The sequence below is a fragment of the Oncorhynchus gorbuscha genome, linkage group LG16 (genome assembly GCF_021184085.1).
Source record: "Oncorhynchus gorbuscha isolate QuinsamMale2020 ecotype Even-year linkage group LG16, OgorEven_v1.0, whole genome shotgun sequence".
Lineage (NCBI taxonomy): Eukaryota > Metazoa > Chordata > Actinopteri > Salmoniformes > Salmonidae > Oncorhynchus > Oncorhynchus gorbuscha.
This window is the reverse complement of record NC_060188.1, coordinates 47,670,149-47,686,372: the sequence shown is the minus strand read 5'-3', so window position 1 is coordinate 47,686,372 and position 16,224 is coordinate 47,670,149. Positions and strand designations below refer to the sequence as shown.

At 39.5% G+C, this 16,224-nt stretch overlaps 1 protein-coding gene across 3 annotated transcripts; it reads left to right on the top strand.

The window, feature by feature from the left end:
* The first annotated feature begins 2,003 nt into the window (after positions 1-2,003).
* LOC124000512 (out at first protein homolog) lies at positions 2,004-12,894 on the top strand. 3 transcript variants are annotated; one of them, XM_046306919.1, is made up of 4 exons: positions 2,004-2,682; positions 8,256-8,390; positions 11,809-12,013; positions 12,220-12,894. In XM_046306919.1, exons 1-4 carry the CDS (start codon positions 2,452-2,454, stop codon positions 12,495-12,497), a joined length of 849 nt encoding a protein of 282 aa, XP_046162875.1. In that variant the 5' UTR covers positions 2,004-2,451; the 3' UTR covers positions 12,498-12,894. The 3 variants fall into 3 exon arrangements, with proteins under 3 accessions (XP_046162875.1, XP_046162876.1, XP_046162877.1); XM_046306920.1 differs by having other exon boundaries at positions 2,018-2,682; positions 11,833-12,013; XM_046306921.1 differs by lacking the exon at positions 2,004-2,682 and adding an exon at positions 4,260-4,385.
* Positions 12,895-16,224: the final 3,330 nt, after the last annotated feature.

Here is a 16,224-nt window from a genome sequence, read left to right as displayed (position 1 = left end):
AGTTGCAATAGAAGTGCTGACTGTTTCACTTTGTTGTCCTCTTTCTTTTCCTTTTTCTTCTGTCCTTCTTTTGTCCTTATTTTGTCTTCCTTTCTTCTGTTAACTAGATATTTTTTGTATTATTAGTTATATGGAGGCCAATTAGATGGTGGTCCAATCGCATGTGGTTTCCTATCAACAATTTTTTTTAAACTTTTGGTGCATCGAGAATGACACAATGAAGTAGTCAAGAGCTTGATTAAGCCTCCTCCATGTTCATCTCACTAGGTCAGGTTTTTTTAGCCTCCATATTATCCATTAGTTCTAATGTATCCATGATATGTGTGATCTTAAGTGCATGAGGGTGATTGTGTGTTATGTGATTTCCTTTATGATCCATTGAGATACTTAAGACCGTATATAATCTCCCACCATAATGAAAAATGTATTTGTTACTTGTGAGCTCAATAGATTACTTTATATATATCCAAAGAAGTGTGGATCATCATTATTTGGACAATATAGATTAATTAGCTAAATCAGTTTTTGGTCCAATAGCATATTTAAAATGATATATTTCTCCCTCCCAGTCCTTTTTCCACCCAACCTCATCTATAGTTGTAGAGTTAGTTCCCTGTAAACAACTTAAAAATGCATATTTTTTTATGATTACAATTATAACTATGAGTATGATATGTTGCCATCCATAGTATTGAATGCAAGGGAAGCCAGCGAGCATTTGGACTCCCTTGATCAAAAAATATATCAAAATAATAGCCAATGAGTGTTGAGCTAAACTGAGCAAGCTCAACTGTTAATTATTATTATTATTATTATTATATTATATTATTATTATATTATTATTATTATTATTATATTATATTAATGGTCCTGGCACACCAAAGAAAAGTGTCAAGAGAAGCCAGTTTGGTTTCGGCTTCACACCAATCACATCACATCAAAAACCAAACATTATTATTTTTATTGTTACATCTAGTTGTGTTGTCCTCCAATGGCTAGCTAACTAAAATTGGCCCTTTTCAAAATTAGCCATGGATGGAGATAGGTATTTGGACTTGTGGTTTTACTTATTTCTCTGTACTGCCCAATTATTATAATAGCAATTCTGATCCAACCATAAATTCATAAATTACAGGCAATTCTGATCCAACCGTCAATTCCTAAATTCTAGGGAGCAAGCATTTTATCCACGTAGCCTGAGACAGCAACATGACAGTTATAGATCATCGTTTTGTCAACATGAAAGAGAGGCGGATGACATTGGAATTTCTCTAAGGGTGAGTCAACATGTTTTCTACTTGCATAAACGCACACATACACAGATAAATTATAACCATGGACATCCACATCATATTTAGTTTAGATTGATTGAACTACATCATGTTTTGTATCTTTTAGTTGTAACTGTAATAGACAAAGCATACTGTAGGTGATTTGAATATGTTGAAATGGTGCTGGAAGAATCGAGACAGTTGCTGTTTTCTTTGTGACTTCAATAGTTGGTTAGTCTTCCGAACATTTTATAAACATTAACTTGCTTGACCATGTTGTAGATCATCTAACTGTTTGTTGAACAAACAGGTTATAGATCAAACAACGCAAATATCACAGCACATGTTGTAATATGGCAAAAAGCACTAGCTTGGTGATTAAGTTGTTGTTAAACCTGTTAAATACCACTTCTTAGAAGACATGTATTACCCAATCAATCTAATGTTGTTTTTGGGGGGACAGAGACGGGCGGATTTTAAATGGACCTATCCTTTGCTTGGCATGGGATCTATCTGTATGCCCTAGAAAAGTTTGGTCAAGCTCAATAATTACTTTCCCTAGGCGTAGGATAACAATTGGGCACTTAGGATAACAATTGGGCACATTGATGCATTTAAGTGTATTATTACGCAAACTATTGAATCAATGGAACAGGAGTTAATTTATTCTGCAACAGATGTCATTGGCGCCTCTTGGGAAGTATTGTTAGGGGAGTGATATTTCTTTAGGTTTGCGAGCCTGCAATTGTCCACAATAGGCCTACAGTGCAGTAGGGTTCGTCAGAGGAAGTGACGGGAACGGGATAGTAAACTCAAATGAGGACTTCCAATTTTTCATGAAGGCTGCCACAATATAAGTCTGGTTAAAGTCGTCTGAACGAAGAGCGCAAATGTTACAGTAGCCTAATGATTGTGCGCAAGAACGTTATATTCACAGACGTCAGAAACGCTACAATGTACCAGAATATAGAATGTACTCGGGCGACACAACGATCAATGCGGGATGGTAGCCACCAACACTTGCAGAGATTTCACAATACTGAATTAAATCTGTGGATCATAGATTGAACTTCATGCAGACTTTTCAGGACTTTTCGTTGATTTGGAAATATTTGCGACCGATTTCAAGATGATTTACAACGAGGGTAGTAGACAGATTTTTAATAGTTAAAGTTATTCCATGAGTTTCAGAATGTATGCAAGTGCGATATCGCCACCAGTTCGGATTTCTCTGCTAGTGGTAACTCTTGTATCGCTTGGGATTTGTTCAGAACTAAAAGTACGAGTGCGTTTAAGTGATGGACTAATTGGGGAGGAGATTTTGGACGCCAACAGTGAGAATGATGACATTACAGTCGAGTTCAAGCAAGGAGATGGTACTCATATTACTGTGGTATTTGATTTCAAACGGGTGAGTTAAGTCAATATTCTTCAATGTAAATATTTACAACAGTTTAAAAACTTTGTAATATGCTGCATTATGTTACTACCAATATTTATAAACACACATACACACACCATTATGCTGTCTATTATATAGATATCCTGGACATTAGATTATAAAGGCCTATCCATTATCTATAGACCTACTGTACATCTATTTAACTATATGCTGCTGTGTTGCCAGACAGACAAATATTTTCATAACCCTTACGAGAAAAGATTGCAGTCAGAGTGCAGTATAACTGCAGTATGCTGTAAATACGGCATCCAAAATCAGTTTTTTTTTTTACTGGAGTATAACTGCAGTTATTCTGCAATTACTGCTTCCAAAGTATCACAGCCGACTGAAATTACTACCCTTTTGCAGCATCTTTTTTTTGTAAGAGATGAAATACCAAAGACAAATAGTCCTCTTGGACTGACTTTTAGAATTATATCATATTTGTTATATTCTGTGAACATAGGCCTATTTTTTTTGTATTGTCCATTATTACAATCAATACAAGTGTTTGTTAATTAGGATTTGCTGTGAACTGCCCCTGATTGAGCAGGCATTTGATATTACCCTGGCTAATGAACTCCCTACAATGACCCATGATATCCTGACATTAGACACATTCAAAGTCCCAATAGCTTATCTGGTTACAGTTAACAGGCAGGGGAACGGGACATATTTTCTTCTGTCTGGATCAAGTCAATTTGGACAGCAGCTTTCCCTCACTCCATGTGCGTGCTTCCAATCTACTCCTGTCGGCATTATGCACATTTATGGAAAGTTGGAATTGGTCTGAAGGCCAGCTGCCAGAGTGGAGTTATTGTACAGCCAAGCGAGACATCTCATCTTGTAGAGGCACCTGTTGAAAAGGTGCAATGAACAAAAATGAAGGGAATATTTGTCTTCCTATGGTGTGTAAGTGGGGGAGCAGAAAGGGGACAGAGTCTAACTGGAGAATAACATCATTATTGTTTAAGACGTAAATGGGCTGTGCAATATTCAGAGAATCTAGCATCAATGGCTGAAAATTCCAGATGCATTCTGGTATTATTTTTCCAAGTCTTTTTGGCAGCTGTGTTGTTGGTTTCTGGTGCCTCCCCTATTCCTGCGCCTCCCTCTATATGTGAATAGTTGAATCAACATTTTAGGCAACCATAAAATACTCTTGCCTTTCAGACCTTAATGTCAATACCATGACATTTCAAGCCATATTGCATTTTTCACCAGACAGGGAACAATCTGTATCCAGTTGTGAGAGGCCTGCCAAGCTGGAGTGATGTTAAAGGTACCCAGGATTGTAGACTGTTGTATACGACTGTAATGGTGATCATGTGGCCCACAAGTTACACCCACTTCATACATTGAACGCTATTTCAGCATGACCTTAAAACAAACCTTCGTTTTTAAAACCGGAAAATATCCCTCTGCCTCAAACCGAGTTGAGAAATGTAAATCTCCCTCATACACCACCATACACATATCTCCTGTTGAATGTATCTCAATTCAACCATTGGTGCGATTCCCAAGCCATCTGTCATTTGTTTGGTCCCAGGTTGTGATGGCATGGGGATAAGATGAAGGAAAAGAGTCACCTCTCACTTCATCCCTATGGGAGCTGCAGTTTGACCTGTCATCGGAGGCTCTGTGGTGCGTTTCTTCTTGTCTGTCAGTGAGAGGTATTTACCATGCCAACCCAGCCCCCATGAAGTACCCAGGGCAGCAGCAAACCCATGCAGGTTATATCAGATTGTATGCATGATGAGCCAACTACGCATTCATCTCCGCACCCTCACCTCCAGCTATTAGCTGCCCCATGGAAGCTTGTTTTGTACAGGCTATGTTTTTACAGCATCAGCGCAGTTATTGGTAAAAATACAATCCTTCTGAGAAAGTAACATTTGACATTTTTTTGTTGTTGTTCATGACGATTTTATCAGTGTTGGTGTGTTCAAGTAAGCATTTTAATCAAGCTATGTTATAGGGTACTTTGTTAAAGATTTATATAAAGACATTTGATGCTTTGTTCACAGACTGTGGTGATATTCTCAACGTGCGGCCTAATCCCTATTTAAATAGCTTTGTTTCTGTATCCTCTGTCGGTGTGAATCCCTCCTAACTTGTCTGGTCAATCCCCAAACCATGTCTCACTTTAGCTTTCCTTGGACTCTAGTGATCATGCTAGTCATTAGACAATCACTGGTTGCCCATTGAGAGGTTAAGGGCCCACCACAGTGATTTCACAGTCTACGCAGACAGAGCTATGGAGATCCATTTGCGTTGCATTCCAAAAATCCAGCATCACAAAAGTACATATGCAAAGTAACCTCCAGCAGATCCATTGCGGATCCATTGCGTAGACTGTGTAGAGCCCTGTAGGTGGCCTGGAGTTCGACCATAAGAAACCTGCCTTGAATCGAGTTGTACACAGGCCCCTCCAGGAATGCTCCCATCCCCTCCCCCACTCTCTATACCCCATCCATCTGCTCCTCGGGATGTTCTACCGTCACAGTGGGGGAAACAAGAGTCCCCCATCCTCCTTCTTCTTCTCTTCTTCTTCCTCAACCACTCCACAGTTTCCCTGACCTCATTATCGACATCTCCAACTTGAGGACCAGAGTGTTTGAATCATGGTACTTGTTTTACTCCGAGGGTGATCAACCCAATGGGACGGGTAAATGAAGAGAAGAAAAGGACTTGTTCCTTGTTCAGATAGCCTTGTCTTCCTTTGTCTACTCAGCCGACTGGGATGTTTACCTCTGCTTTGTGTTCTACTGGGAGTTTTAAGAATGAGTATGTTTACATGCACAATAATGATTAAGTATTATATTAATATATTCAACTGATTATGACACAACTCTGAGTTTGGCATAACCCTAATTATGGTAAGGTCATAAGCAGAGTAACCATCAACAAATTGAAACACTAGTTTTGTTGTTGTTGCCATCTTTTGAATTATTATAAAATGTAACACCTTAATCGGAGTTAATGCAGTGTATTTGATTTGCACATGTGCTTTCACGAGCCTCCCTCCTTGGTGCGAGTGAAGTGTGTTACGAAATTATAGTAGACTATCTATCTTAGAAATAGTTTTCACATACAAACTGCATATGTCTGAACTTAGAATAAAATAAGCTTCCCAAAAATAATATGAACGCTTGTGATACAAGGATAATATTGATTGGCGATTTTCTGCATTTTTCAAAGTCTTATTAAATCAAATCAAATCAAATTTATTTGTCACATACACATGGTTAGCAGATGTTAAGGCGAGTGTCGCGAAATGCTTGTGCTTCTAGTTCCGACAATGCAGTAATAACCAACGAGTAATCTAACTAACAATTCCAAAACTACTACCTTATAGGTACAGTGCTTTCAGAAAGTGTTTACACCTGTTTATTTTTCCCACATTTTTCTGTGTCACTGCCTGAATTTAAAATATATTAAATGTATTATTTTTGGTCACCGGCCTACACATGAAATGGGGTATCATGTGTAGGTCAGTGACCAAAAAAACTCAATTGTATATATTTTAAATTCAGGCTGTCAAAGTGGAATTACATTTTTTACAAATTCATTAAAAATTAAAAGCTGAAATGTCTTGAGTCAATAAATATTCACGCCTAAATAAGTTTTGCGAGCAAAAATTTGCTTAACAATTCACATAGTAAGTTGCATGGATTCACATTGTGTGCAATAATAGTGCTAATGTTATAGACACGTTTAATGGAGCGTTGCAAGAACATTCATGTGTTCAGTTTTCTGAGGGCTAGAATGATTTTTGAATTACTACATCATCTCTGTACCCCACACATACAATTGTCTGTAAGGACCCTCGGTCGAGCAGTGAATTTAATTTTTTATTTATTTCCAATGGTTCGCAAAGAATGAGACCTATTGGTAGCTTGATACATTTTTTTAAAAAGCAGGCATTGAATATACACCCAGTCACTACAAAGAAAGAGGCGTCCATCCAAACTAATTTGCCGGAGAGGAAGGAACCTGCTCATTGATTTCACCATGAGGTCAATGGTGACTTTAAAACCCTTACAGAGTTTAATAGCTGGGATAGGAGAAAACTGAGGATGGATCAACAACATTTTAGTTCCTCCACAATACTAACATTATTGACAGAGTGAAAAGAAGGAGACCTGTACAGAATAAAATATTCCCAAACATGCATTATGTTGCCAATAAAGGTACTAAAGTAAAACTGCAAAAGAATTGGCAAAGAAATGTAGTTTATGTCCTGAATACAAAGCATTATGTTTGGGGCAAATCTAATAATAATATCTCTGACTACCACTCTTCACATTTTCAAGCATGGTGGTGGCTGCATCATGTTATGGGTATGCTTGTCATCAGCAAGGACTATGGGGTTCTTTTTATGAGAAAAAAAATAGAATAGAGCTAAGCACAGGCAAAATCTTAGAGGAAAACCTTGTTCAGACTACTTTCCAACAGACACTGAAAGAGTAAATTAACCTTTCAGGCAGAGAATAACCTAAAACTCAAGGCCAAATATACACTGGAGTTACTTACCAAGATGACATTGAATGCTCCTGAGTTGCTTAGTTACAGTTTTGACTTAAAAATCGATGTCAAGACTTGGAAATGGCTGTCTAGCAATGATCAACAACCAACTTGATTAATTTTAAAAGTAATAATGTGCAAATATTGTACAATCCAGGGGTGCAAAGCTATTAGAGACATACCCAGAAAGACTCACAGCTGTCATCGCTGCCAAAGGTGAATCTAGCATGTATTTACTCAGGGCTTGAATACTTATCTAATCACGATACATTAGATTTTTTATTTTTATGTCTTTGTTTTTTACAAATGTTTGATTTTTTTCTCCCTCTTTGACATTAAAGAGTATTTTGTGTAGAAATTTGACCAAAAATGACAATTACATCCATTTTAATTTTACTTTATAACACAACAAATGTGGACAAAGTAAAGGGTTGTGAATAGTTTCTGAAGGCACTGTAGCCTGATTATCAGATATGTACATGTTAACCGCATTATAAGGTTAAACGTTCTTCTTGCAAATCATGTTAATCTTAGTATTATATTAATATGAGTATTCAAAATAATCATAGTATTGTGTGCATGTAAACATAGTCGATTTTGGGATAGCCAAAATTAAGTCAGTGTAGCATTGTGACAGATGTGGGTATAGGGTTGGATTCAGGTCTCATGTTTCTAGGTCAGGTCAGGTCAGGTCAGCCCTCATAACAGACGTGACACTTGATATAGTAGTTACTTATTTATGGATTATCCTAATGCCAAACGCATAGTGGAGTTTTGGCAGCACTTTTACACAAAGGTTCCCTTATGCCATGCAGTATGTATGTAGTTTTTTTTCGATACCTAGTAGACTCCATGCCCTGACGAATTTAGTCTGTTCTGAGGGCAAAATGGGGGGTGCAACTCAATATTAAGAAGGTCTTCTTAATGTTTTGTACACTCAGTGCATAGTGTATCACTAATATGTGAATTTATATCCTGTTTATATTTCCTATTTCTCTCCTCTCTCTTTTTTTCAGGATGTGAGGATCGTTCGAGCTCTGATCCTGGGGGAGCCAGAGCGAGGCCAGAACCAATACCAGGTGCTGTGCTTTGTCTCGCGCCTCGATCACCACGAGATCATCCCCACTGAGTCCATGGCTCGCCTCAGACAGGTGAGCTGCTGTAACAAACCACCACTGTCCCTCATAATCTGGGCCATCATTCCCATATATGGCATAGGGAGAGGTAACTAGGGACAGGTTTTGGATGTGGAGGAATGGTACCAATGGTGTTATTATAAGAGATGGGTCTTCACATGAAAGAGTGCCTTTTCCATCCCTTTTGATATGTTAAGTATACATTTTGCACTAATATTTAATTTTATATTAAATTCAGTACCCTTTAATATAGACCACATGGATATTAAAAATAGATTTATCAACTGATCCATAAAGACTTGCTAAAGTGCCAAAATTCAGCATTTCACTGTGACTTCTAGGAATCCTTAACCCCAACATTTCAAGTTTTCACCATCATGGTAAAGCCCTAGTTATTTTGTTGCTTTGAGGAAGTCAATTTTGACGATGATCATTTATTTAATGTGATTAGTGACTCATTTACGTCTGTCCCAAGTTGACAAGGTAAAGATCTGTCGTCGTTCTGCCCCTGAGTAAGGCAGTTAACCCACTGTTCCCCGGGCGCCGAAGACGTGGATGTCGAATAAGGCAGCCCCCCGCACCACTCTGATTCAGAGGGGTTGGGTTAAATGCGGAAGACGTTTCAGTTGAAGGCATTCAGTTGTACATCTGACTAGGTGTCCCCCCTTTTCCTTTCCCTCATTAAGATCAACTGTTATGCAAACCGAACTGTCTTTTCAATATGGTGAAATTATTCATTTTTTTTTACATTGAACATATCATAGTTTAAAAGCAGGTGAGCTGGTTTTATACTTTTTGGCAATTTTCTGTTGTTTTGTGTTGGAAAACTGAATGGGTTGAGCGTAACATGTCAACCCTTTTACCCCTAGATAGACAGGCTAGAAATGTTTCAATTTAAATTAATTTAATTTAATTGCCAATTTGTATTGCACACAACAATCTTCTATTCCCCCCTGTCACAAAGGGATTTATTGTCAACCCTATTACACAGTCAACCATGTTACTTTACTTGGCACTTAGTAGGCACTTTATATACACTACCGGGCAATAGTTATAGAACACCTACTCATTCAAGGGTTTTTCTTTATTTGTACTATTTTCTACATTGTAGAATAATAGTTAAGAGATCAAAACTATGAAATAACACATATGGAATCGTAGTAGCCAACAAAAGTGTTAAACAAATCAAAATATATTTTACATTTGAGATTCTTCACCCTTTGCCTTGATGACATCTTTGCACACTCTTGGTATTCTATCAACCAGCTTCACCTTGTATGCTTTTCCAACAGTCTTGCAGGAGTTCCCACATTATGCTGAGCACTTGTTGGCTGTTTTTCCTTCACTCTGTGGTCCGACTCATCCCAAACCATTTCAATTTGTCTGATGTTGGAGGATTGTGGAGACCAGGTCATCTGATGCAGCACTCCATCATTCTCCTTCTTGGTAAAATGGCCCTTACACAGCCTGGAGGTGTGTTGGGTCATTGTCCTGTTCAAAACAATTTATAGTTCCACTAAGCCAAACCAGATGGGATGGCGTATCACTGCAGAATGCTGTGGTAGCCATGCTGGTTAAGTGTGCCTAGAATTCAAAATAAATCACAGAGAGTGTCACCAGCAAAGCACCCCCACACCATCACACCTCTTCCTCCATACTTTATGGTGGGAAATACGCATGCAGAGATAATCCGTTCACCCACACCTCAAAAAGACACGGCGGTTGGAACCAAAAATCTCCAATTTGGACTCCAGTCCATAGGACACAAGTGTTGCAAGTGTTTATTGGCCCAAGCAAGCCTCTTCTTATTATTTTTGTCCTTTAGTAGTGTTTTCTTTACAGAAATTTGACCATGTAGGCCTGATTCACACAGTCTCCTCTGAACAGTTGATGTTGAGATGTGTCTGTTACTTAAACTCTGCGAAGCATTTATTTGGGCTGCAATTTCTGAGGCTGGTAAACGAACGTATCCTCTGCAGCAAAGGTAACTCTGGGTCTTCCATTCCTGTGGTTGTCATCATGAGAGCCAGTTTCATCATAGGGCTTGATGAGTTTTGCAACTGCACTTGAAAAAACGTTCAAAGTTCTTGAAATTTCCCGGATTGACTGACCTTCATGTCTTAATAGTAATGATGGACTGTTGTTTCTCTTTGCTTATTTGAGTTGTTCTTGCCATAATATGACTTGGTCTTTTACCAAATAGGGCTATCTTCTCTATAATGCACTTTGGTAGATTGATCATAGATAGTAGGCCGGGTTGCCCAGCAGGGATCTCTTGTCCTTTGAAGAATGTCTCTGGTGGTAAACTGGATACATGGTAGTACCGTCGTCGTGTGGTAGAACAGATACTCTGTCCATCCTCTCCCAGCCCACGTCTACAGTTGCTTCGCTAACGCAACGGCTTGGAGGTATCACTTCTTTAGTGAATAAGAGTTCGAAGTTCATACCATGTTGCCATACGTTTAAGCTCATGCTATATTCTGGCTGGCATAGTCACAGGAGTTGCTGGCGCGCGATGAGACAAGGACATCCCTACCGGCCAAGCCCTCCCTAACCCGGACGACGCTAGGCCAATTGTGCGTCGCCCCACAGACCTCCCGGTCGCGGCTGGTTACGACAGAGCCTGGTCGCGAACCAAGAGTCTCTGATGGCACAGCTGGCGCTGCAGTACAGTAGCCACTGCGCCACCTGGGAGGCCCAAAATACAGTTTATGTCGTCCTATCATCAATAATAATGTCTCAGATGCGAACTGATCTGACATCATATTCAGTAAGTACCAATGCATATTTTCAACTGGTAGGATTACCGAAATAGGGTTCCGTTTCCCACCTTTTGATGTTCCCAGACTCTCTATGTTAACAAAGGAATTTCACATCGGTAGAGTAGAGAGAGGAAAGAGGGGAAAGGTATTTATGGGGTTCATCAACGTGTCCCCCAACAGGCCAACGTCATGACACTACATGATTGCATATGTGTTATTTCATATTTTTGATGTCTTCACTATTATTATACAATGTAGAAAATAGTACAATATAGAAAAACCATTGAATGAGTAAGTGTTCTATAATTTTGACTGGTAGTGGTGTATTTAAAAAAAATGTAACCTTCCCACATACGTGTTTCTATGAAGCTGACGACAGAACTTTTGTAAAAAACCTCTCAAAAGGCACCGGATTGGTGGAACGACCCATTTTGTGTTATAATAACATGTTATAGGGCTGGTTTCTCAGACACAGAATAAGCCTCGTCCTGGACTTTCAATACAGTATCTTCATCACTAGCCCATAATGTAAAAAATTATGCACAAAGTTATCTAACTTACCACCAAACTGTTAATCCTCACACAAAGTAGTGGAGCTTAATTCTATTGCTAAATCTATTCTACCAGCAATACTTGTCCTTTTTTGAACTTCCTCGCATTTTAAAATATAGCTGTTCTGTGATGGGATTCTACAGAAGAACCCCCACTTGGTCCGCACGGCAGAGGAGAAGCGTGGGGTGGAACACCTCCACATGGACATGGTGGTGAACGTGAGTCATGCAGGGCACCTCAACACACTCATCCACAACGTGTGTAAGGAGGCCCATGAGGGGTTTTATACCCGGACAGCTGACACCAAGCATTGGCTGGATAAAGGTGAGTTTGGCTTCCATTCAGATGCTCTGTTAGTGTTGTTTGGGTGTTTTAAAGGAACGTTTTCATTCTGTCTATCCTAGCTTTTTTCCCCCATATTGTTGCCTAAGTGTCCCTAAGCTTTTGGATGTTTATCTGCACAGCTATGAAGTTCATTGCCATGCATTTTAACAGACATTCTTTGATCGAAAGTCAAAATGTCTCTACAGGAATAGAGGCCATTGAGTTTGAGCCCCTGCCCCAGACAGTGGACGTCTCTGGTCTGCAGCGATGCCCCTCCACTCTGGACCTGTGGCAGCCATGCTTCTGCAGCTATCACCTACGTCTGGAGTGGCTCCCCTGCCTGCTCAAATACTGCCGCAGCCGCCGGGGCGTGGCTGGAAGGACCAAACCGTACACGTGTGGCATCAGGAGCTGCAGCAAGGGCTACCGCTTTGACTACTACGTCCCCCATAAACAGCTCTGCCCATGGGATGAGGAGACCTAAAGCAGCTGGTTTTGCCCTTAGTTCTTTCCTAGATGGCATTTAGCCTACCGTGCACATCTGGGCTGAGCATGGCAGGGGATTGGCAAGAGGCCTTGAAGTGTATACAGAGTATACCAAACATTAGGAACACCTTCCTAATATTGAGTTTTTCCCTCCGAAAAGCCTCAATTCATCAGGGCATAGACTCCGCAAGGGGCCGAAATGTTGACTCCAATGCTTCCCACAGTTGTGTCAAGTTGGCTGGATTTCTTTTCAGTGGTGGATCATTCCTGATACTCACAGGAAGCTGTTGAGCGTGAAAAACACAGCAGCATTGCAGCTCTTGACACAAACCGGTGTGCATGGCACCTACTACCATACCCTGTTCAAAGGCACTTAAATCTTGTGTTTTGCCCATTCACCCACTGAATGGCACACATACACAATTCATGTCTCAATTGTCTCAAGGCTTAAAAATCAGTATTTAACCTGTCTCCTCCCCTTCATATACACTGATTGAAGTGGATTTAACATCAATAAGGGATCATAGCTTTCACCTGGATTCACCTGGTCAGTCTATATCAATGAAAGATCAAGTGTTCTTAATGTTTTGTACACTTGGACTTACACTAACTTATTTTCAGACAGAAGAGTGTCTCTGACTTACCACCAAGGTATTTGGATTCAACCAGACAGTAGCATATCTATTGTAACCATGTGTGTTTAATGTTGGATGTTTCCTACAGTGGTGTGTTGAGTGTCGAGTCCATATATAATAATACTTTTCCTAAGCATGCAAGTGTCTGTATTAGGGCAGCTAGACAGGAGCCTAATGGGGGGAAATCGACAATGTGAAAATGGTCATATCGCCCAACCTAGATGGAATTGCCCATGCTATAATGGATGAATGTTTTGATTTGTTCAGTGCTCCGTTGGGGTAAAATTGGATGGTGGATCTGCTCAAGAGAAAACATTCATCCATGGTAGTGAATGAATCACTTAACTGATGTAGTTTTTATTGACTTAATGCAAAATAAAGCCATTTATTTACATCCTGTTAAAAGAACTAGGGTTTTGAAACAGTACAGTCTGTAACCAATATCCACGCTCTTGCCTTGAACTATAAGGACCAATTCTTTGGCTCGCTGGAAGGGTTTTGTCATTGCTGTCAAATACATCAGCGTGTAGCATCATATGCAGACACTGACTTAAGTCATGTTTATACTATAGGTATACAGAATAAAGTGATTAACTGTGAGTATTGTGCTGTCATATTCATGGTGGTATGAGATATTCATCAGGCAACTTATATCTGGGAACTTCTCTGTTCTACTTTTTTGTCAATATTTTTTTTAACCTCTTTGATCAACAATATATTTTCAGATTTACTATCTTGTCGTGATAAAACCCGAAGACACAAACTAGTGGACTGAAAAGTTTATGTAGTCTTTCTGTCCTTTATATATTTATTCAACTTTTCAAACGTAATGTCCAAAGTGCCAGTGATTAAGCTTGTACTGGAGATTTCTGTTCTGCAAGTCATTGGTACATTATGATAACTGCTCATGTGTCTCTCTGAGGGAAGAACTGTTACAAACAAACGTGATTTTTCAAAAATGGACCTAAAGCATTCGTCCAGGAACAAAACATAAACCTTTTATTTTTTAAATCTATAAATTATTGGTTGATGGTAAGTGCCTTAACTTGTCACTGTGTTGTTTGATTTGAAAGTAATTATATGGTTTAAAATGTTTTATGTAAAAAATCTGCAGTTGAAGTTCAAAAATGTTTCCTAAAGGTGTCTAACTTTGACAAAAATCCTTATTAGTCTTTATACTAATAATATACTGCCTAATGCTTCTTCTGTTGGGTGTCATATTTGCAAAGCTGGATTTGTGGGCATATTAACATCATAATGCACAATCTAGACATCTAAAACCCCAAGAATACAGTGTCCTCCATCATTATTAAATGGAATAAGTTTAGAACCACCAAGACTCTTCCTAGAGCTAGCCATCCGGGCAAACTGAGCAATCGGGGGAGAAGGGAGGTGACCAAGAACCCGATAGTCACTCTGAAAGAGCTCTGGAGGTCCTCTGTGGAGATGTGAGAACCCCCCAGAAGGAGAACCATCACTACAGCACTATACCAATCAGGCCTTTATGGTAGAGGGCCCAGACAGAGGCCACTCCTCAGTAAAAAAAGAAAGTGACAGCCCGCTTGGAGTTTATCAAAAGGCACCTAAAGACATTCAGGGACAAGTCTTTGGATGTGCTTGAGTGGCCCAGCCAGAGCCCAGACTTGAACGCAATCAAAAATCTCTGGAGAGCCCTGAAACTAGCTGTGCAGAGACACTCCCCATCCAACCTGACAGAACTTGAGAGGATCTGAAGAGAAGAATGGGAGAAACTCCCCAAATACCAGTGTGCCAAGTTTGTAGTGTCATAGCCAAGAAGACTCAATACTGTAATTGCTGCCATAGGTGCTTCAACAAAGTACTGAGTAAAGGGTTTCAATACTTACGGTATGTAAACGTGATATTTCTGTTTTTAATTTTTAATAAATTTGCAAACATTTCTAAAAACCTGTGTTTGCTTTGTCGTTATGGGGTATTCCGTGTAGACTGAAGAGGGTAAAACGATTTAATACATTTTAGAATAAGGTTGTAACGTAACAAAATGTGGAAAACGTTAAAGGGTCTGAATCCTTTTCGAATCCACCGTATACATAATGCACAAATATCCATTGTGGAGTTTGACTGCCCTCTGGTGATGACTGGACTGAAGGTTGCCTGACAAAATACATTTAGGAGACTTGACAGCTTTATGATAGGCTTAGCCTGTAACTAAATTATAAGTCATAGTTTTTAGAAACGTTGCTGTTAAACTGCATCAAACAAACCTTTAATATCCAGCAGTCTTGATTAAAGCACCATTTGACCAGATTTGCCTATAACCACATTTTGATCCACGTATAGAAAAACTACATTATCTGCAAAGTGAATAAATGACTATTGATGAATTAATTAATCAATATCCATAAAAACATAGTCTAACTGATTTGTAACCTAATTTAGTGTGGCAGATTATGACGTTTCATGAAACGAGGCAACAATTGAATGAATGACATATGCGTAGTGTTCCAAAACCGATCAGTTTAACCTACTGCTATCGCTACACTCGCTTGGTCTGTGGGTCCTAGGGCTCTCTAACCTGTCAGAATGTGTGCATTAATTGGAGAACTGTGTTGAATGCATGTGTCTAGGAGACGACAAGCTTACATGGGTCCGAGGTTGAGCACTTTTCCAGATTTCCTTATGGTGTATGTGTGTGCACGCACATGTGCGGATTTGTCTTTCTGTAGGAGCAATGTGTGAAGGAGCGTATCCAATGGCACGAAAGACCGTTGAAGATGCTGTTTCAACAAGCCAACCAAAGAGAGGAGCAAGGCAGCTGCTTACTCCGCCACCAGGGCCATTCTCCCACTGGACATCAATATTCTCTTTATCTGTTTTAAGATTGACCAAAATCATTTGTATGAAGGTCTTCGTGTGTCCCATGCCTTCTTTTCTTCATGTCATTCAGGCAGACAGACCTGTGGTTGTGGCATCCTCTCAAAACATACTAGCACAATGTTGTCTTGTAGTGAAAAGAAGCAGATGATAATGCACTTCGAACCAAACCTGTCATAACGTTTTATACAGTTATAACATGTTATAAATGCGAATGAACTGTAATGCTTACAATGC